The sequence below is a fragment of the Trichechus manatus genome, unplaced genomic scaffold (assembly GCF_000243295.1).
Source record: "Trichechus manatus latirostris isolate Lorelei unplaced genomic scaffold, TriManLat1.0 scaffold00037, whole genome shotgun sequence".
Lineage (NCBI taxonomy): Eukaryota > Metazoa > Chordata > Mammalia > Sirenia > Trichechidae > Trichechus > Trichechus manatus.
The window spans coordinates 19834200-19853256 of record NW_004443973.1 but is presented as its reverse complement, the minus strand read 5'-3'; the positions used below and the strand labels follow the sequence as shown (position 1 = coordinate 19853256).

The window sequence follows — 19057 nt, the reverse complement described above, 5'->3', positions numbered from 1 at the left end:
TTACTAGTGGTTAACATTTTACTGCTGAAATCTTAAAATTGTCCAAAGATGAGGGTCTAATTCATAGTACATCTTGGATGAAGAAAGACATGATGAGCCAGTAGGAAGTAGAGCCTAGGATCAAGTTAAGACAGGAGATGGTGGTAACCATGATTCTCTGTGGTCATCACAATGATCAGGACAGAGGTGTGCCTAGGGGGGCATGATATGAGAATACCAAACATACATGTTAACAGAGGTTAGGGCCTGCGGGAATTAAAAAAAAAAAAAAAGACATAGCAATTAAGGAAACAAATTGGGGTTAATTCGGTTCATTCCAGAAGGGGAGTCAAGTCAGTATGGCAAACTTGATCCAAGTGACTCTGTGGGGTTTTTTCACCATGAATCCAAACCTGCCTCTCTCTGCTGGCCTCTACTAACATATGCTGGTTACCAGTGAAGGTCAAGGCTTTACTTTTATGGTCCCAAATGTCACAGTGGTAGAGAGGCTAAGTTAATTTCATACTGTGAGTACTTGTAAAGGAAGTCTCCTATCACTGATTATTTTTAATGCTATTTTGTTATCTTAGTATGCAACTTCAGAGAACTACAACTTTTTGTATGCTAATAAAGAAGAGCATTCCATCTTAATTATATAAATGACCTATTGTTCTTTAAATAGTATTATTCTTTAAAGTTGAGCTACTTTATAATGAGCATTGTTGTTTTAAATCAGATGGAAAGCTGGCAGAACTCTAAAACTATGGTTTGAGGGTTTTTGTGAGGATTCTTAAATAAGTAGTGTGCTTAAAACCTTGCCTAGCATGCAGATTAGTGTATATTTCTATGTATGTATATATAGTATGGTTGCTGTCGAGTGGATTCCGACTCATAGCCACCCTATAGGACAGAGTAGAACTGCCCCATAGGGTTTCCAAGGAGCAGCTGGTGGATTTGAACTACTGACCTTTTGGTTAGCAGCCTAACTCTTAATCACTGTGCCACTAGGGCTCCCAGCAGATTAGTAAGCACTATATAAGCACTGGAGTCCCTGGGTAGTGGAAACAGTTAACACACTTGGTTGCTAACCCAAAGGCTGGAGGTTCAAGTGTCTTGGAAGATAAAGTCCTGGCAATATACTTCTGAAAAATCAGTCATTGAAAAACCTATGGAACACAGTTGTACTTTGACACACTTGGGGCCGCCATGGTTTGGAATCGATTGACAACTGGTGTGTGTCGTGTATATAAACATTACTTTTGTTATCAGGATTATGAGTCTTTGAAAATCCGATGAAAGCTACAAAGTATGTATTATACCTGGTAGAGCCTTAAAAAGACAAGTAGATTAAATATTACATGTGCTGGTGAATTTCTCTACTGAATGAAACAAATCATGTTTTCGGAAGACCAGACTACTGTATCCCGTACATCAACTGAAAATGCCATAGTAACCACTGTTCCTAGGCAATTGTAAGCTATGTGACTGGTCCACTTTCTATATAATAAACATAAGAGAGAATGGGACGATTAAATGTCATGTGATAATCTGGAGACAAAACTTAAAAGAGGCATATTTCTTACAGATTACAAATACATGCTGTGTTACAATAGAGGAGTACAGCCTTAATTACCCTGAGTAAAATAACTAGGATTAGAATTCATTAGGTAAAACTAAGACCGAGTACATATTTGTGTATGTCATAAGTATCTGACAATATTATCATCTTATCTGTTTGTCAATCATGATAAACATCAAAAATTAAAACTGAGTTAAGAAATGGATAACGTCAAACATTTTTTAAAAGGCAATCAGTTGTGAAAAACTAACACTGAGTATTAAATTTCACTTGCATAATACTGGAAGGCAAAGAATTTCAATTTCTCAATATTTAAGTATTCCTCTGCAGCAGAATGCAAAAGGAAACCAAATGAAATGTCCAATCAAGATCATTCCTTACTATATGTTTCCATCCAAAACCCAATTTTCCACAGAAAATGATCTACTGCACCAGTAGCCAAGGCAAAAGCTGATCACTACTGCATACATAATTCCAAAAAGCAAAGCTATACCAAATGTGCAAAAAATGAAGAATTTCTCCCAAAGGGTCTGTGAATTCTATGGGACACAATCCTTGGCAATGTCTGTCCAACTCTTCTTCCAATGTGAAATGGGTTTAAAATGGCTCAGCAATCAATAAGACCAGGGCATCCTTTGGCCATTGATTTATTAAATGTGCTTTTCACAGACACTTGGTCAGCAAATAATGTGCAGTAACTGGATTTCTGAACTTAGTTTTAATCCCAGAATTCTAAACCACTTTCAATTTAAGTCAATGTTATTGAATTTCTGAGTTCTGAGTTTCATAAATACCAATTTTATTGTGAATAACTGTATACATTTTATACGACAGTATATGCAATGTGGCTCATGTAAATAACAGCAGGAGTCAGCCATGATATATCTTGCTGCACAAATGGCATTTCAAATCTTTAGGCAGAATCATTTTTACAAAATGCAAAAAAGTACCAAGAAAAACTGCCAGATAATTTCTAATTAGAAAGCCTTCTTTTCCAAAAGAACATTTTTGCAGAAGACAATATATTTGCCTTTTAAAGGGAAAATGACATAGGGCTTAAAATCACGTGAGAATGCAGAGAAACTGGGGACATGAAAAGGACAACTGCAGCAAGGACAGTTAAATATTTATTCTGGAGATTATATTCTTTAGATGGAGAAAACAATTTTAGATGCAGAAACATTCCTAAGAAAGGTTTAGGATAAATTATTTTACTAACTTGGATCTTCCTTGAATTCTCTGGAAACCATACAGTCAGTTGTCAAAATTAACTCAAAAAATCAAGGGTTTTTTAGGGAGTATTTGCAGTTTAAGCTCCAAAATCACCATCCAAATACCTTCACTTGCCAGTACTGGGAAATGTCTTAGAGAAATGAGGCAAATTATGAAATGTGGACAGCCAAAAAAAAACCCCACAAAATGTATGTGTTCACCATTTATTCCAAGCTATAGACAGACTGACTCATCTGCAAGCCTTGACTAACACAAACATGGTATCAAATCAATGACTACTTAAAAGAACACCAACAGATCCAGATAAATCAAACTATGATAATTATAAATAATTTTGTCATGCATTACTCTAATCTATCTCTAGCTCCATTTTCCATCACTTTACCCATAAGAAATAAACATTTTCTTTCTGTGTTATTCAAGGATGTATTAGGAAGAAAATAGGAAAAATCAGAATGCTGTACTTCTATTAAACAGCGCACCCTTGTGGTTTCTCTGACAACCTACACAAGAAAAATTGCAGGGAAAGAGGGTATCTAAAATTCTTTGTGGACTTAGAACTGATCCTGTCACTTATTTTTTTTTCTATTTATATTTTTTCCAAGTATTCCATTAAAATGATGCCTTTTTAAATTTTCAAATTTAAATTGTTAAAATAGTTATAAAAGGTCTACAGTGATGATGACTATCTTTGATTTTAAATTTAAAGCAAGCAAGTAGTAAAGTAAGTAAAATTTACACCTAAATGTATATACTCTGTTGAATTTCTTGTATATCTGCATCTGGCGATGTAAACAACTTAAATTCAAGACTTAATTCTATTTATACGCATTATGTAATATACATTACATTTTAGATGTTGGTCCTTAAACTTTCAAATATAACCTTGCCAAACTTCTGGCATTTCTGTAAAGTTTATTTAAGAGAAAACGCTGGTAACAATTATGTAGACCAACTGCTACAAAAGTGAATGTATGCGATTTTTAAGTTACCTAAGAACTTATTCTGTTATGGTTTGAAGTATGATAGACATTCTCATTGTATATACTGTATCGAACCGTGTGACTCTCAAGGAGATGGACTGACACAGTGGCTGCAACAGTGGGCTCAAACACAGCAACAACGGTGAGGATGGCACAGAACAGGGCAGTGTTTTGTTCTGTTGCACACAGGGTCGTTATGAATCAGAGCCAACTTGATGGCACCTAAAAACAACTTATCAATTATCTTGAATACCTATTATAGTACAGAGTTTTGCAAGAGAACACAATTCCTGCTTTCTGGATGGGGAGAGAAAAAAGGGAAGATTTAACAGCATTACAAGCTTTAAACAATAATACAACCTTAATGTTTATCTCCAGAAAACAGGATAAGTTTCTCATATTACATCCATCAATGTAATACTATGTAGCCTTTAAAAAGGGGAAGCCCCTTCTATACTGATAAGAATCTTCCCAATAACATATATCAATACCAAGAAGTGAGATATAGTATATATAGCATATGACCATCTGGGGGAAAAATAATACATAACACAAATATTTGTTTGAATATGTATGCATTGTCTCTGAAAGGATACCAAAAAATTGCTAATATGGCTGCTTTTGGCTAGTGGTAGGGCAGAGACTTTTTGCTGTATTTTCCTTTTCATCTTTAGAATTTTATATCATGTGAATATACTACCTATACAAGTGTATAAATCAAACAAACAAAATGAAAAAGCACGAGAGACAAATTCACAGAAAGTAAAGATAACTGTGCCAGAAAATTTAGAAAATTCTCATGGAGTAGGAAAAACAACAGGTATAATCTGAATAGGTGAGTAGGGATGAAGATAGAGGACAGAGGTGGAGTCACTCATTCTAAAAGGAGAAGCAGGAAGATTTTGCATGAGAAACAATGAGTCAAGTCTTCTGGTTAGAGTTCTAAGCATGCCGAGCATTATAATTAAAATTTACAAATAAAATTGTCATCAATTTATGGATGACCTTGAGTGTCAAGAAAACAACAGCCAGCTATCCAAGATTTCTGAACTGGGATGTGATAATAAAGAAATACAAATCTTCCAGCCACATTCAGAGTATTCTGAACAGAGAAGTGGAGAAGCAAGTTCTCATTCTCTCAAACTTTGCCCTGGATCTCTCTTGGCATGTCTATAGCAGGAGGAATGGAGGGAAGGATGAGGAGACATTATAAAGGCAGATTGAGTGAAGGATTAGTCACTGCCTGGATGTGAAAAGAAAAAGAACACATCAAAGATGATCTTGAACTTTTCAATCTGGGAGGAAAAAAAACATGAATTCGGTTTCAAATATTCTGAGTTCCAGACAGTGATGAGTCAATAAGCAAGAGGGAGTTCAACTGCAATTGGAAAAATATTGGGATTGGAATTACAAAGCTGAGAACAATCAGTACATGAATTCACATAGATGTCTTTTCAGAAGTTATAGGCTAAGACCAAGGATCTGAATATTCCTGGTGGTGCAAATGGTTAAGCGCTCGGCTGCTCACCGAAAGGCTGGCAGTTCGAATCCACCTAGCAGCTCTGCAGGAGAAAGATCTGGTGATTTACTTCTGAAAAGATTAAAGCTAAGAAAACCCTATGGAGCAGTTCTGCTCTGTCACATGGGGTTGCTATGAGTCGAAATCGACTCAATGGCACCCAGTCACAACAAATTTAGAAAATGGGTAAAGGAAGTAGGGCAGGAAAAAAATTAGAAAAGAGACCTGAGATAAAAGAAGGGAATCAGGACCAAGGGAGAGAAAAAATCAAGGCTGAGGGGCAATCAACCACATCAAATACTGCCAAGAAATTAGTAAGTGCTGAGATGAATTTTAAGGCACAAGATCACATGTTCAAGCAGGTACACATGCACACACACACACACACATTCACAAAATAGGACCACAGCTTAATAATTAAAAATTTTTGTAATAAATAAATTTAAAAAATGGCTCTTCAGCTTCTCTAGGGAAAAATAAGTATTTCTGGGTCCTACTGAACAATATATCAAAGAACTATCCAGATGTCCAGATCAAAAGAAAAAAAATAATTAGAAAATTACATAAGATGTGTAATTTGCCAAAGGCAACATATTAAAAAAAGATTACTTAACATGAGGGCACCAATCAGTCATAGAGCAGAGGGTGAAAATAAAAAAAACAGTTTTTGGTGAGGTCATTGGTAGTGCAACCTAGAATTCAAACAGCAGACTATTACAAAGACAACATAGACCTCTTGGGGCTCCTAGCACAAAGGACATTTCCTGGGAACAGATTGGGTGAGGATAGCTGGGATAAAGATTTGAGAGCAGAGGCTAACAGTTAGTTCTATATAAAGAAAAAAATGGACTTTGGTAGCTACAAATCTGTCTTGGAAGAAGTACAACCAGAATGCACCTTAGAAGTAAGGATGACAAGACTTCATCTCATGTACTTTGGACATGTTATTAGGAGGGACCAGTCCCTGTACAAGGGAAGACCCTCAACAAGATGGATTGACACAATGCGCTCAAACACAGCAACGACTGTAAGGATGGCGCAGGACCAGGTAGTGTTTCATTCTGTTGTACACAGGGTCACTACGAGTCTGAACCAACTCAACAGCACCTAACAACAACCACAAGCTACTTAAAAGTACAATAATTTACAGTTTTCTGCAAATTAAAAATATAAAACAATCCGGAAAGTGCAACTTTTTAAATGACTTACTATGAAGAAATTTAAAGGTTACAGCCATAAAAATGAAGGCTTTGGGGGCACTGACTTGGCCCCTGCTTATCTCACTCAGTTTCCATCTGTTTCTTGCTCATGTCCAGGCATGCCACGGTCTTCACAACCCTGTCTTTGAACAGGGTCACTCTTGTCTGACTAATGCACTCCCACACATATGTTAAGACTTAACTCAAGAATCATTTCTGCGAAGCTTCACCCAACTCCCAGCAGTTACTCATAAAAAAAAAAATTGTCAATAAATATTCTATCATGTGGAAAAAAAAAAAAAAACCCTCTTCTACTGATTTGTAAGATGGGATTTTATACCAGACATTAAATTAGACAAAAGACTCTTAATAGGAGTAAGAAGACAGCTTAAATAGATGATTTTCCAAATCACTATGGAGTTTAAGAATTCTTTGTCCATTTCTCTTACAGTTACTATTTACTTTCTAAAGACACACATGACAGTTTACAAACTACAGTTCAAAATTTTTTTTAAAAGTAAGTTGAAGCAGAGAAACATCTATTAGGTAGTTGGGTGAGTTCATTTACTTGAGCATTGAATTTGCTAAGTTTTCTAGTGGGAAATAAAAGTTTTTAACTAGATAGAAGAAAACTTCTCAGTATCTTAAATATCTCAAAATAAAACTTGCTCTCAAAGCTATTTAAACCACATTTTATCTGATTACAAGCAACAAAATATATGGCCTCATAGTCTGTAATAATTATTTAATATTCACTTATCTTCCACATGAATAAACAGGGGATATACAAATGGATCTCTACAAAAAAAGGCATTCTTAAGAAAAATTTGGATTTAAGAGGAACAATAATAAGAAAATTTGAGGAAAAGAACACCTAAAATAGTATTTGGAGATAGGAGTGCATAAAAGCAATTGCAATATATTCTATATAAAGGGACTCATTTGTTTTACTCTTGAGCATCTAACTGTATACCAGGCCCCTTACCCATTGCCATCAAGTCGATTCTGACTCACAGTGACCCTATAGCACACAGTAGAAATGCCCATCGGGTTTCCAAGGTTGTAATCTTTATAAAAGCAGACTGCCACATCTTTCTCCCACAGAGCAGCTGGTTGTTTCACACCACTGACCTTTCAGTTAGCAGCCGAGAGCTTAACCGCTCAGCCTGCAGGGCACCTATGCATCAACTAGACACCAGGAATCCCCAAGACTCGATCAAGAAAATTTATTTAGTTTAGGAACCTATTAACTCCAACATAAAGACCATGCTACTATTAAAAAAAAAAAAAAAAAAGTTCCAAAATAAGTATTTTTGTTTCTAAAATTACTGGAGCATATAGGCATTAAACAAGGACCAAACACTTCAGTAAACAAGGACTTTAACGTTTATGCATCATTTATTTGCTTGAATGGGAAAACTACTTAAACTTGACATATTTATTCTTTACTGCATCACAGAACTATACACACAATCGTTTCCCAGTATCAATCTTATTAGTGACTAGCTATTAATCTTATTACACGATAGTAACTAGTTACTAACTTTATTAGTAATCTATGTGGAAAAAGACAAGTTAGGTGAGAGGAAAAATAGATGGCCCCCTGCCCTACTCTAATAAAAACAAAACAAAACATACACACCTTATTTGTTTCTTCCACGCTCATGGATTTCACTACACAAGAAGCTGGCCTCTCCTGCGTGTTGGCAAGGCCCTGTGGGGCACTCTGAGATGCTGACATTGGAGGCAAAGGAGCCCGCCTCTTCTTGGGTGCATCTGATGGCAGGGTGTTTGAAATATACTGTTTGGAAATGGTATTGGACCTCATGAAAGTCGGGCGAGACTTACTTACTAGAGGGGTTGCAGGAGCACTTGCAGTCTAATAAAGGATAAAAAAAAAATCTACTTATAATTTCAAGATAAAAAGTACATGCAATTAAAAAGATTTGAAGAATCTTACGAAATTCTCCATCAGAAAACAAAATACTTACTTGCTCCCGCTTTTTCTTACTGCGTTGAAAAAAGCTGAAAAATCCTTTATTTTCTTTCTCTTTCATCAGGTCTAGGTCTTGTGATATTTGGCAGGACTCTAAAACAAAAGAAAAGCACCTTGCTTTTTACGTGAGGTTTCATATTCCTTTCCAAGGCTTCATTCTATTATCTTCCCTTTAAAAAAAAACTATCGAATCATGAAAGCTACTACTTATGGTTGACTATGAACAAGAACTCTGCTAGGCACCTTATATGTAGTTATCTTATTTAATACTCAATGCAACAAGCAAACTTGGTATTTTTTCTATTTCATAGCAAAGGAAACAGAAGCTTAAACTAAGATACATACTCAGGGCTAACAACCAGGAAGTGACAGCTAGAGCAAAAACTCAGTTGTGACTCAACAGTCTGTGTTTTATATATAATGATCAACATTTCAGAAGGTTAAAAAAAAAAAAAACCAACACTTTGAATTAACTGAGATATGAACTCGCTTCCATATAGTTTGTCCCACTGTTTATTTTGAATTATACTTCCATCTCAGCGCTAAACTATCATGAAATATTCTCTAAAACATGATTTATTATAATTACTTAGTACTTTGTTAAATGTTTCATAAATGTTAACCTTTCTTAGAATCAGTGTTTCTCAACTGGGGGTAATCTCCCCCAGGGAATATGTGACAATGTTTGGGGACAGTCTGGGTTGTCACAACTGGGGGTGGAGGGACATGTGCTATGGGAATCTAGTGGGTAGGGGTGAGAGATGATGTTAAACATCCTACAATGCACAGGACAGTCCCCCATAACAAAGAGTCATCCAGTCCAAAATGTCCATAGTGCCAAGGTTGAGAAACCCCACTGGAATCAGAATGGCAAATGTCAAACCACAAAACTATATACATTATCTTTCTTCAAAAATTTTTTAAAAAGTATTTCCTAATATCCACTGAAAGAGCTTAATCCAAAAATGACAAATCCAGTAGTGCTGAGCCAGCCACAGTGGCCCAGAATGTCTCTACCATGTCCCACTAGGAGGAACAACAAATATTTGAGAGAATGCTTGATCCCTTGTATGAAGAAATGTGCGAGATGAACCTGGAACATCTTTTCATACCAGAAAGAAAGTTATCAAAGTCTACTGGGGTTGTATCAAAAGGACTCCAGAACCAATCTAGTAAGGCTTCTATTGGAAAAAGCCAGGTGAATTTGAGCATCAATAAGAATAATAAATCAATAGATTGAAATACATAGCATATATTTAAGTCAAGGTGTTCATAATGCTCCTTGTTCACCTTTGTATAATGCTAAAGAATCAACATATTATTTAAAAAACTGATGAAGGGAAAGATTTACACACGTATCCTTCCTTTTCAGAATGAATTCTACTTCATGGTAGTAAAAAAGCTGATATAAGGAAGTTTGCTTTTTAGAAATACTCTAATTAATAACTAAAGGAAAATCTGCATTAGCATGTCAACATTTTGCAACCCCTAATTAACTAAGATCTAGGCAACAATCATCAACAGTTAACAAAACACAACTAGACATTACATGCCTCTGAATAGAAGTACATAGTAGTACCTATGAAGTATTCTTGCCAAAAACATCTCAATCAAATCTGACCAAGTCTCTAGATCTAACAATCTAAGAAATAGAAAGGCGAGATGAACACATTAAGTGACACCACAAGATGTAATCAGCTAAATCCAGAATGTGAAAATCTCTATGAGACAAATGGCCTGGTTTCATCAACAAAAAGTGAAAATAGTAATTTTTTTTAAAAAGTTTCAGTCATAAGGGGTGGGATTTAAAAAAACCATTTCTACCAAGAAATACACGGGTTTTATGATAAATCACAATATCATTTCTATGACATTAGAAAAAAAGTACTAAATATAAAAACTTGTGGGAAATAGCTAAAACATAACTTAGGGGTAAATGTATAGTCTTAAGTTGTTCTATTTAAAAGAGTGTTTAAATAACCAAATAAATTATGACAAGAGCTACTCCAGGAATGCAAAGATAGTTAACACCAACAAATATATTAATTCAATATGCCTCAATAACATATTAAAGGAGAACTATATTTCACAAATAAAAAATATTCTTTATCCTGGTGTTTCAAATATTAAAAAAAAATATACATTCACACAATGAGCTTATTGACAACACTGACAATTAATTGATAATGCATATGTGAATAGCACTTTAAAGTTTTTTTTTTTTTTAACATGTTTAATTTATTTCTTACAACAACCCTGTGAGGTAGGTATCACACCAAGTTGTCATTCTGAGTCCTTTTTATAGTTTGGGGGATGCTAGCATTTACCCTAATGAATGTTGAGAAGTGGAGGCAGATGATTGTCACTGCATTAAGCATCTGAGGAACTAGACGACCAGAGTTCAAATAACGTGCACGCATTAAACGGTACAGCTAAACTAGTGTCCACTTAAAGATGATTTATAATATCTCCGATTTTTTTTTTTTTTTTTGTGGAAATGCCACTATTTCATTTTCAGATACAATACCTGTGGTGCGATGGGTTTATGCAGCCTTTCTGGTCCTGTGCTTGTAATTCTCCCAAAATGATTAACTGGGGCACAATCTGCTAAAGGATTGGTCAGTTGGCTATCTGCATAAGTGCCTTGCAAGGGACTGGTTGGTTTACAATACATGGATTGACTGGGGTGGCCCATCCGTAGTTGACCTGTACTCGAATTGGCTGGGGAAATCCACCCAGTAGCTGACCTTTAGGGAGATTAGCTGGGGGGCCTGCCCAGTGACTGATAAGAACCCTGGAATGTCAAGGTTCAGATGAGGCTTCCTGATCCAGAGTGAGGAGTGGAGAATGTCCTTTGGACATGGGGCCCTGTGTTGAGAACTGCCTAGAAAACCTATTATACAGGTCAAGGGCCGTAACACTGAGCTGGAACACTCAGTGAGCTAATAACAGTGAAGACTGAGAAACGTGGCAAGCACAGCAGAGCTGAGTGGCAGAAGAAAAGGCAGCTGCAGTAGTATGAGTGGCAGGAACCAGGAGACTGACAGACAGTAGTGGTGGGCAAAGTTGGCCCAGGTAGTGGAGCTGGGCACCCCCGGGCAGAAGGTCACCAACACAGCTGGGCACCTCTGGGCAGGAGGTCTCCAGTGGGGCAGAGGCTTGGGCATACACCATACAGGGGTTGCCAATAAAATGGTTTTGCCTTAAGAGCTGTCATCATGCCGGGACCTATCCCTGGCACTGGTGCAGGGTTGTCCCAAAGCTACTGGTTGAAAGCTGCACCAGCAAGCATAGGGGGCCGTCTTAGCCAAGAAAAGCTGCTAAGAAATAGAGAAGAAACACAGCCATACCACATCGACCTGACCTGATGACGTACCTGCTGAGAGAGAGACACCTGGTGACTTTTCGTCCACGGCTGCCCACCCAGTGACCCAGAAATGGACGTGTGTTTAACTTGGGAAGGGTGAGCAGGTTCCCATTCACCAGAAATCTGTTTCTGTTCTTTACTGTTTCTTTTCTATAATTAATCTATTCTTGTTTACTGTTTACCTTCTTTAAATAATAATAACAGTTTTCAATTGCCAACACTCTGTGTCTTGTGTCTACAACCCAATCACATCGGATACTGGAATCTATCCTAGCAGTCTCATGATTGCTTGGGCTTTAGAGGTACAACCTGTGTGTGTATGCACACACTTAGGTGCATGTACACACAGTTTAACGCCCAGTAGATAAATGTAGATATATAATTAAATTTCATTGGAACAGTAGATGGAAAATTCCCACGGTGGCACAGTGCAATAAATATAGCCAGAGTATTTTATATGGTTATTTTGTTGTTGTTGTTGTTAGGTGCCATCAAGTGGATTCGTGGTTATTTTAGGCAAAGCAATTTCCAGGCATCCTGTCATCCCCTGCACTAGTTAACGCCTAAGTTTTCACTTAATGTTCTATGTTAGGGATCACAACAACTCAGAGTTTAACAGTAAGACAATAGAGGGCTTGAGCTTACTTGGAAAAGCAACTCAAATACAGTAGTCTCCTGTTTCCAGAAGTCAAGCTAAAAACAATCACATGCGAAGTTCTAAGTATTATGCAAGCTTTCTGATAATATCAGACAAAACAAAGGGGTGGGGTACTTACAGGATGAGGACTGACCTTGTAGATTCTGACACTAAAGGAGATTTTCCTAATTTTACTCTTCTAATCGCTTAAGGTTCAATTCACAATATTTAATACTCTGAATAAACTATATACTTTATGGCTGGGAGGGTCTTACAAATCCATGCATTCAAACACTCTCAAATGATGCCCCAAAGAGACTGCAGGATTTGCCTAGCGTTACGTATCTTAGAGAGGGGCAAAATTAGGAGCAAAAGGAAAGCATGAGTAGCAGAATGTTGGTGCTAGAAAGAACCACAGAGACCACTTTTTACAACTCCCTTTATTATTATAGAAGTGGGAGGTGAGATACAGCTATTTGCTCAATCAGTTTGCCAAATTAGCTTGACAGGTAATGCAGTGTCAGAATTAAAATGCCTATCTTGTGACGCTTAACCAATATGCACCTTAAGATTTTAAGAATTTTTGACTTCTTTAATTAAGCTAGTCTTAAGAACAGTCACCAATCATAAATAATCATACTATACTTATGTATGCATAACTCTTAGAATTGACAGGCTCAGTGTACTTTGAGAGAACTGAAGTAATAAAGAAAGAAAATTCCAATAACACAAAATGTGTACAGTTTAAGCTCTTTTTAGTTGGACGGTAATTATTACAGTAATCAATTATCAGAGCCTATCCTTTTTTTAATGGGGAAAGAAGTCATCCAGAGTTTATTATTATTGTACAATTTTAATAAAGTTTTTCTCCCTTTATGAAAGTTATTACACGCCTGTTATAAAATTCTGCAATATAAAGAAGGGTGGAAAAAAAATCGCCCCTAGTCCTACACGCAAAGGTAACCACTATTAAAATTTTGATGTATTTCCTTTCAGAAATTTCATTAAAAATTTTTTACACACTGTATTAAACCCATTTATATGCTTTAAAAGATCATTTTGGCATAAGCATTCTTCCATGTTACTACAAAATATTCACAAACTATTAATGGCTGCAAAAATTTCATGTGATGAATAGACCATGATTCTTATAAATAATTCTTCAATAGAAATAATCTGAAATTCTTCCACAGTATACTACTAAACTATTAGCATTTGTATCTAGTTACAATCCTAGCAAAATCATTTTTTGAGTTTTCTCACATTCTTAGAATATCATTTTAAAATAATTATTGAAATGTAATTATTACAATTATATTAAAAAATCAAGGGGTAACCTATAAATTACTGCTTCAAAAATAAAACCGATTTTTCTAAACTCTCTCCCACAATGTACATGTTAGTAATGCTATGAAAACAGTAAAATTAGAACTTATTTTTCAATTTACCCAATACAAATAGAGATTTCATGTCACAATTTGTTGCTACTGATTCATGTGTCTTACCTCGTAAAGATGATTTATTGAAGGCAGTAACAGAAGTGTCTACAGAAGGAGGGGGTAAAAAAGGGTAAATTGACTGTAACAATGATGTTTGTTCACTATAAAACATCACTGAGTTGTAAAAGTAGTCTGTGTATTACATAAAGTCACAAATTCAGACCAAGTTTGAAGTTCCTATGCACAGTGTGTAAGTCATTGGCTCCTTCACTGAACTTTTATTTTCCCTAGTGAAACATATTTACATTAAATAAATAACCCTGCATTTGTCTGTCAGACACCATACAAACCAACATTCTCTAAGATCTCTCAGTTTTAATACATTATTTTCCATAGATTAAAACTGTAAGCTATTTCTAGTTAGAACACTTTTGGAATTAGATCGATCCTTTGTATAAGCCAGTTTATTTTGGGTGCTGATCTTAAAAAAAAAAGTCAAGAAACTTCCAGACTTGAATGATAATTAACACTCAGATAAAACTACAGTTTGTAGTAATTCACACTGGATTAGAAGAACAGAGAATTCACATGTAAACTTTCATTTCTGTTTAATTGTCAAATCCACATAGAATAAATTCCACCAAAAAAAGTTATAGGTAGATGGGAAAATGTAAAGTATGGATGACAGATAAAGTTTTCATCCCAATTTCATGAAGTGAAATCAAGTTGAATTTGTTATATTTAGTTTTCTTATTCCCAATGACATGTGTTTACTTCTATCTATGGATCCATTAATTTGCAATTAAGAATTTAAGAACACCCACATTATAAACACATATACACACACATATATTCACATCCTGTCAAATGAATAAAACAAAAAGCACTACTTACCTCTACTGACATCCATGGCATATAATTCTCTTAGACCCAGGTCATTAAGGGATTTTGTCAAGTCGAGGGGCTCCTGAGATTGATAATCCTTCAACAGCAGCGTATGTAATGGATCAAACTCACATTTGCTGCATATAATCGGGGCAAGTTCCTGAAGGGATGCGTGTGGACTAACTCTCACTACTGTCTTCTGTGTTTTCTTAAAATTGATCACTACTCTCACAGTTTTCTGAAACACAGATTAAAGCTATAGTTATACCATAAAATATGTATTGACACAAACTGACAGTTTACAATGTTGTCCAGAATAATGAGATGATATAGAATCACGTATTTGTACAATACAGAAACAGCACTTTTCTATCTTGGTGTAAATGTTTTTTTATTAATATTACTTCCTATATCCAAAGCAAATTCTTACAAACAAACATTAGTTAGCTTAATAAAATAATCTGGATTAAATTCACAACCCTTGTATAGTAAAATATTACGTAGATTTAAATCCTAGGCCTCCTTTTTTAAGTCAGTTATTGATCCTTGGATTAACTAGAATTTGGGAGAATATTTTAGATTTTAGATGACCTTAAAGCGACCTATATAACTGTCTTAGAGTCTGACAATTATGAATGACTATATTTTAAGCCTTTTATAATTTTAATGTAATTTAATTAAATCATGTTTTATAACTTACAAATGTGAACATACTAAGTGAAATCTACAGTTTGCAAATCCTCTAAGTAAACATTTATAAAGCCAAAACCCCACATATAATCCTCTGCTGTCACCTAAGTAAAAATATTTCCATCTAGACAAACAGTATACTTATCTAGAGGGAAAACAGTCCAATATCCTAATTAATACTTAATAGCACATTGTAGAAAGCAAATATGTTTTAATATAGTAAAAAAAAAAAAAAAACAAAAAAAACCTGTCAACCCTTTTGTAAAAAATTCATAATATGAGAATATATGTACTCAACTTGTAAGTAAATGAACTAGCAATTAAATATATAAACTTTTATATATTTTATGAAATGAAAACTGATTGATACTGTTTATAATGAGAGTATTTCTTGAAATCCATAGACTTCCACTCTTATTGTCTATGGCAGCTAAGCATTTTATAGAGAAAAAAGAACTGATGATATTAGAATCATTGGGGTTCAAAATTTTCACTTCAGATTTATACATTAAATAAAACTGAAAAACTATAGTTCAAACTAACAATAATGTAGAAGTTAGTAACTTATAACCATAGTTTACCAAGTATAGAGAAACAATAAAAAATTAATACATTTTAGAATTCTAAAACCTTTTAAATGCTTTTTTAAAGAATAGCTTAAAATATAGTCATTCATAATTGTCAGACTCTGAGACAGTTATATAGATCACTTTAAGATCATCTAAAATCTAAAATACTCCCCCAAATTCTAGTTAATCCAAGGATCAATAACCAACTACATCCTAAAAAAAGGTGGCCTAGGAAATCGTATTGTTCACATAAAATTTGACCAGAAAAATCAGTTTTTAATTGATTTACAACGAAATGCAGATGACCGAAAAATCAACTTATAATATTTTAGCTGTAAAATATCAAAATCTGCAGTGAAATTCTTACCTCTGGTATTATAGGTGTAGGTTTTTTCTTATCCAACACTTTTGGCTTTAAAATTACCTTCTCCACTTCCAACATTCCTATTGGTGTGTTTGGCTTAAATTTAATGGGGTTCTTTTCAGCTGACAGCACATCAATTGTGTAGCTTGATGGATTTAAGTGATACTGTGCACACAGGAATATCAACAAGTCCATCATAGGTTTACTGTAAAATAAGAGTAATGGTAATCATAAAGGCCCATAAAACATAAAAGAAGCTTAAAAACATGACTATAAGGTATTTAAGCATACAAAATTATAATAGTTAAAAAGCTCTCAATAGTATTCAAGGGAACTTGGGGTCTAGTGTTGGTTCAACAATTAACTGTATTTTTTTCCTATCTGCCAAATGGTCTTCATGTTATAAACTTCAGGAAGAGGAGAAGCTGTAGAAGTCCCTTCCTTATCCAAGGGCAGTCAATTAGTTCAGCAGGTGCTCCTTCACAATATTATTTGGAATACTGGCAGTCTTTAGCTTATAAGTAGGTTACATTAAAAGCTCCTTTAAGAGTAAAGTATATGAAACAACAGCAAAAACCACCTCGCTTCAGAATAGCTTAACATAGTGCTTATCTACCAGAGTAAACACACAAAATCCTGAAGAACAGTGTAATACAGATTTTTTAATTCATTCAAACTATGTTTATTTAATATTTGCTACATAGTACAAGTGATATAGCAAACCTGTCCTAGTGGGGCAGTGGCTAAAGTGCTCGGCCGCCAACCAAAAGGTTGGCGGTTCCAACTCACCAGGCGCTCCTTGGAAACTCTATGGTGCAGTTCTACTTTGACCTACAGGGTCGCTATTAGTTGGAATCGACTCGACAGCAGTGGATTTAGTTTTTGGCTTTGGCTCTCATAGAATTAATACTTTACTGCGTGGATTAGACCAAGGTTTGGCAAACTTAAACCTGTGGATCAAAATAGACCCACAGTCTATTTTTGTAAATAAAGTTGTATTGGAACACAATCATATCCACTTGTTTATGTATGTTTTATGTCCATATGTTCATATGTCTATGGCTGCTTCTGTGCTACAATGGTATACTTGAGTAGGATGCCACATCGACTGTATGTCCCACAGAACCTAAATGATTTACTCTCTGATCCTTGATAAAGTTTATGGGCCCTTGTGCAAGACGATAAACAAGTAACCAAGTAAATGCATGAGATCATAGTGATTCAGTGCTAAATACTAATGGCAATACAGAACCTATTTCCAAAGGAAATTGTATACCCAACTTGAGATTCAGGGATACTTCCCAATTTTTGCTTCCCTTTCTAAAGACTCCAATGGATGATCCAGGTTTGTGTTTTCATTCATACCATGAATGGAGCAATGTGGTCTCCAGTCTTGCTTAATTGTCAGCCCTTAAAGAAAGCACCCTAGATCTTTTATATCATATGCTTTCCTCAAATGTCTGGTGATCCTAAACTGTTAGTTCATATTTAAGACTGAGACACTAAAACACTCTTTAAAAGTCATATTTTCATGGATGGTAGCTGATGTTGGCTGGTGAGCTTTACTTTAAAATCATCACTTGGACAGCCAGTTTTTTTTACTGAAAAACCTACACATCAGTAAAAATGTTTCTCCAATTTCCTGACTGGAGATATGAAACTAACAACTGGCTTTCAGGAACTTTACAGGCAATGAGGTCAGGCATTTCATCATCAGCATGCAATTTTTAATTTGATGTATCTTTTTTCATATGGCACCTCACACCCATTATCCTAGCTAGGGTTCACAGGACTGAAGCCTCCCTGGCTCCTTGGCTCCAGAGTTTTTCTATCAGGGGTAGGGTAGCATTAGTTGTCTGAAGTTTTGTAGACTTGAGTTCAAATAACACTTTGGGTAGACTTTCAAACCATCCCGTGTGTTCAGCTCTCTAACTGAACCTCCCCTTCTGTTGTTGTTTCCCATTCCTGGGCCATTCCAGTATCTATAGCATAAAGAGGTATGTTTCTTAATGGTACTCTCATTTCCCTTCTCCTCTCCCACATACATGTGTTGTTGTTCTTAGATGCCGTTGAGTTGGTTCTGACTCATAGCAACCCTGCGTGAAAGACAATGAAACAATGCCCAGTCCTGGCCATCCTTACAATTGTCTCATGCCTGCATCTTTGCAGCCACTGTGTCAATCCATCTCGTTGAGGGTCTTCCTCTTTCTCCCTGACCCTCTACTTTACCAAGCATGATGTCCTTCTCCAGAGACTGCTCCCTCCTGTTAACATGTATAAAGTACCTGAGACAAAGTCTTGTCATCCTCACTTCTAAGGAGCATTCTGGCTGTACTTATTCCAAGACAGATTTATTTGTTCCTCTGGAAGTTAATGGTACATTCGATATTCTTCACCAACACCATAATTCAAAGGCATCAATTCTTCTCCGGTCTTCCTCATTAACTGTCCAGCTTCACATGCATATGAGGTGACTGAAAATACCATGGCATGGGTCAGGTACACCTTAGTCCTCAAAGTGACATCTTTGCTTTATAATACTTTAAAGAGGTCTTTTGAGCAGATTTGCCCAATGCAATGTGTCATTTGATTTCTTGACTGCTGCTTCCACGGGCGTT

General features: G+C 35.6%; 1 protein-coding gene across 3 annotated transcripts in view; it reads right to left on the bottom strand.

The window, feature by feature from the left end:
* Positions 1–19057, bottom strand: part of COBLL1 (cordon-bleu WH2 repeat protein like 1) — a 75397-nt gene that overhangs the window by 32632 nt on the left and 23708 nt on the right. For 2 of the 3 annotated variants that reach the window (XM_023730610.1, XM_023730613.1), the window contains exons 2-6: positions 16443–16644; positions 14826–15054; positions 13998–14036; positions 8484–8581; positions 8135–8371 (exon numbers count right to left, since the gene is read on the bottom strand). In XM_023730610.1, the coding sequence (XP_023586378.1) occupies positions 8135–8371; positions 8484–8581; positions 13998–14036; positions 14826–15054; positions 16443–16644 (805 nt within the window). The remainder of the gene's footprint in view (positions 1–8134; positions 8372–8483; positions 8582–13997; positions 14037–14825; positions 15055–16442; positions 16645–19057) is intronic. The other variant, XM_023730611.1, reaches the window with a different exon arrangement.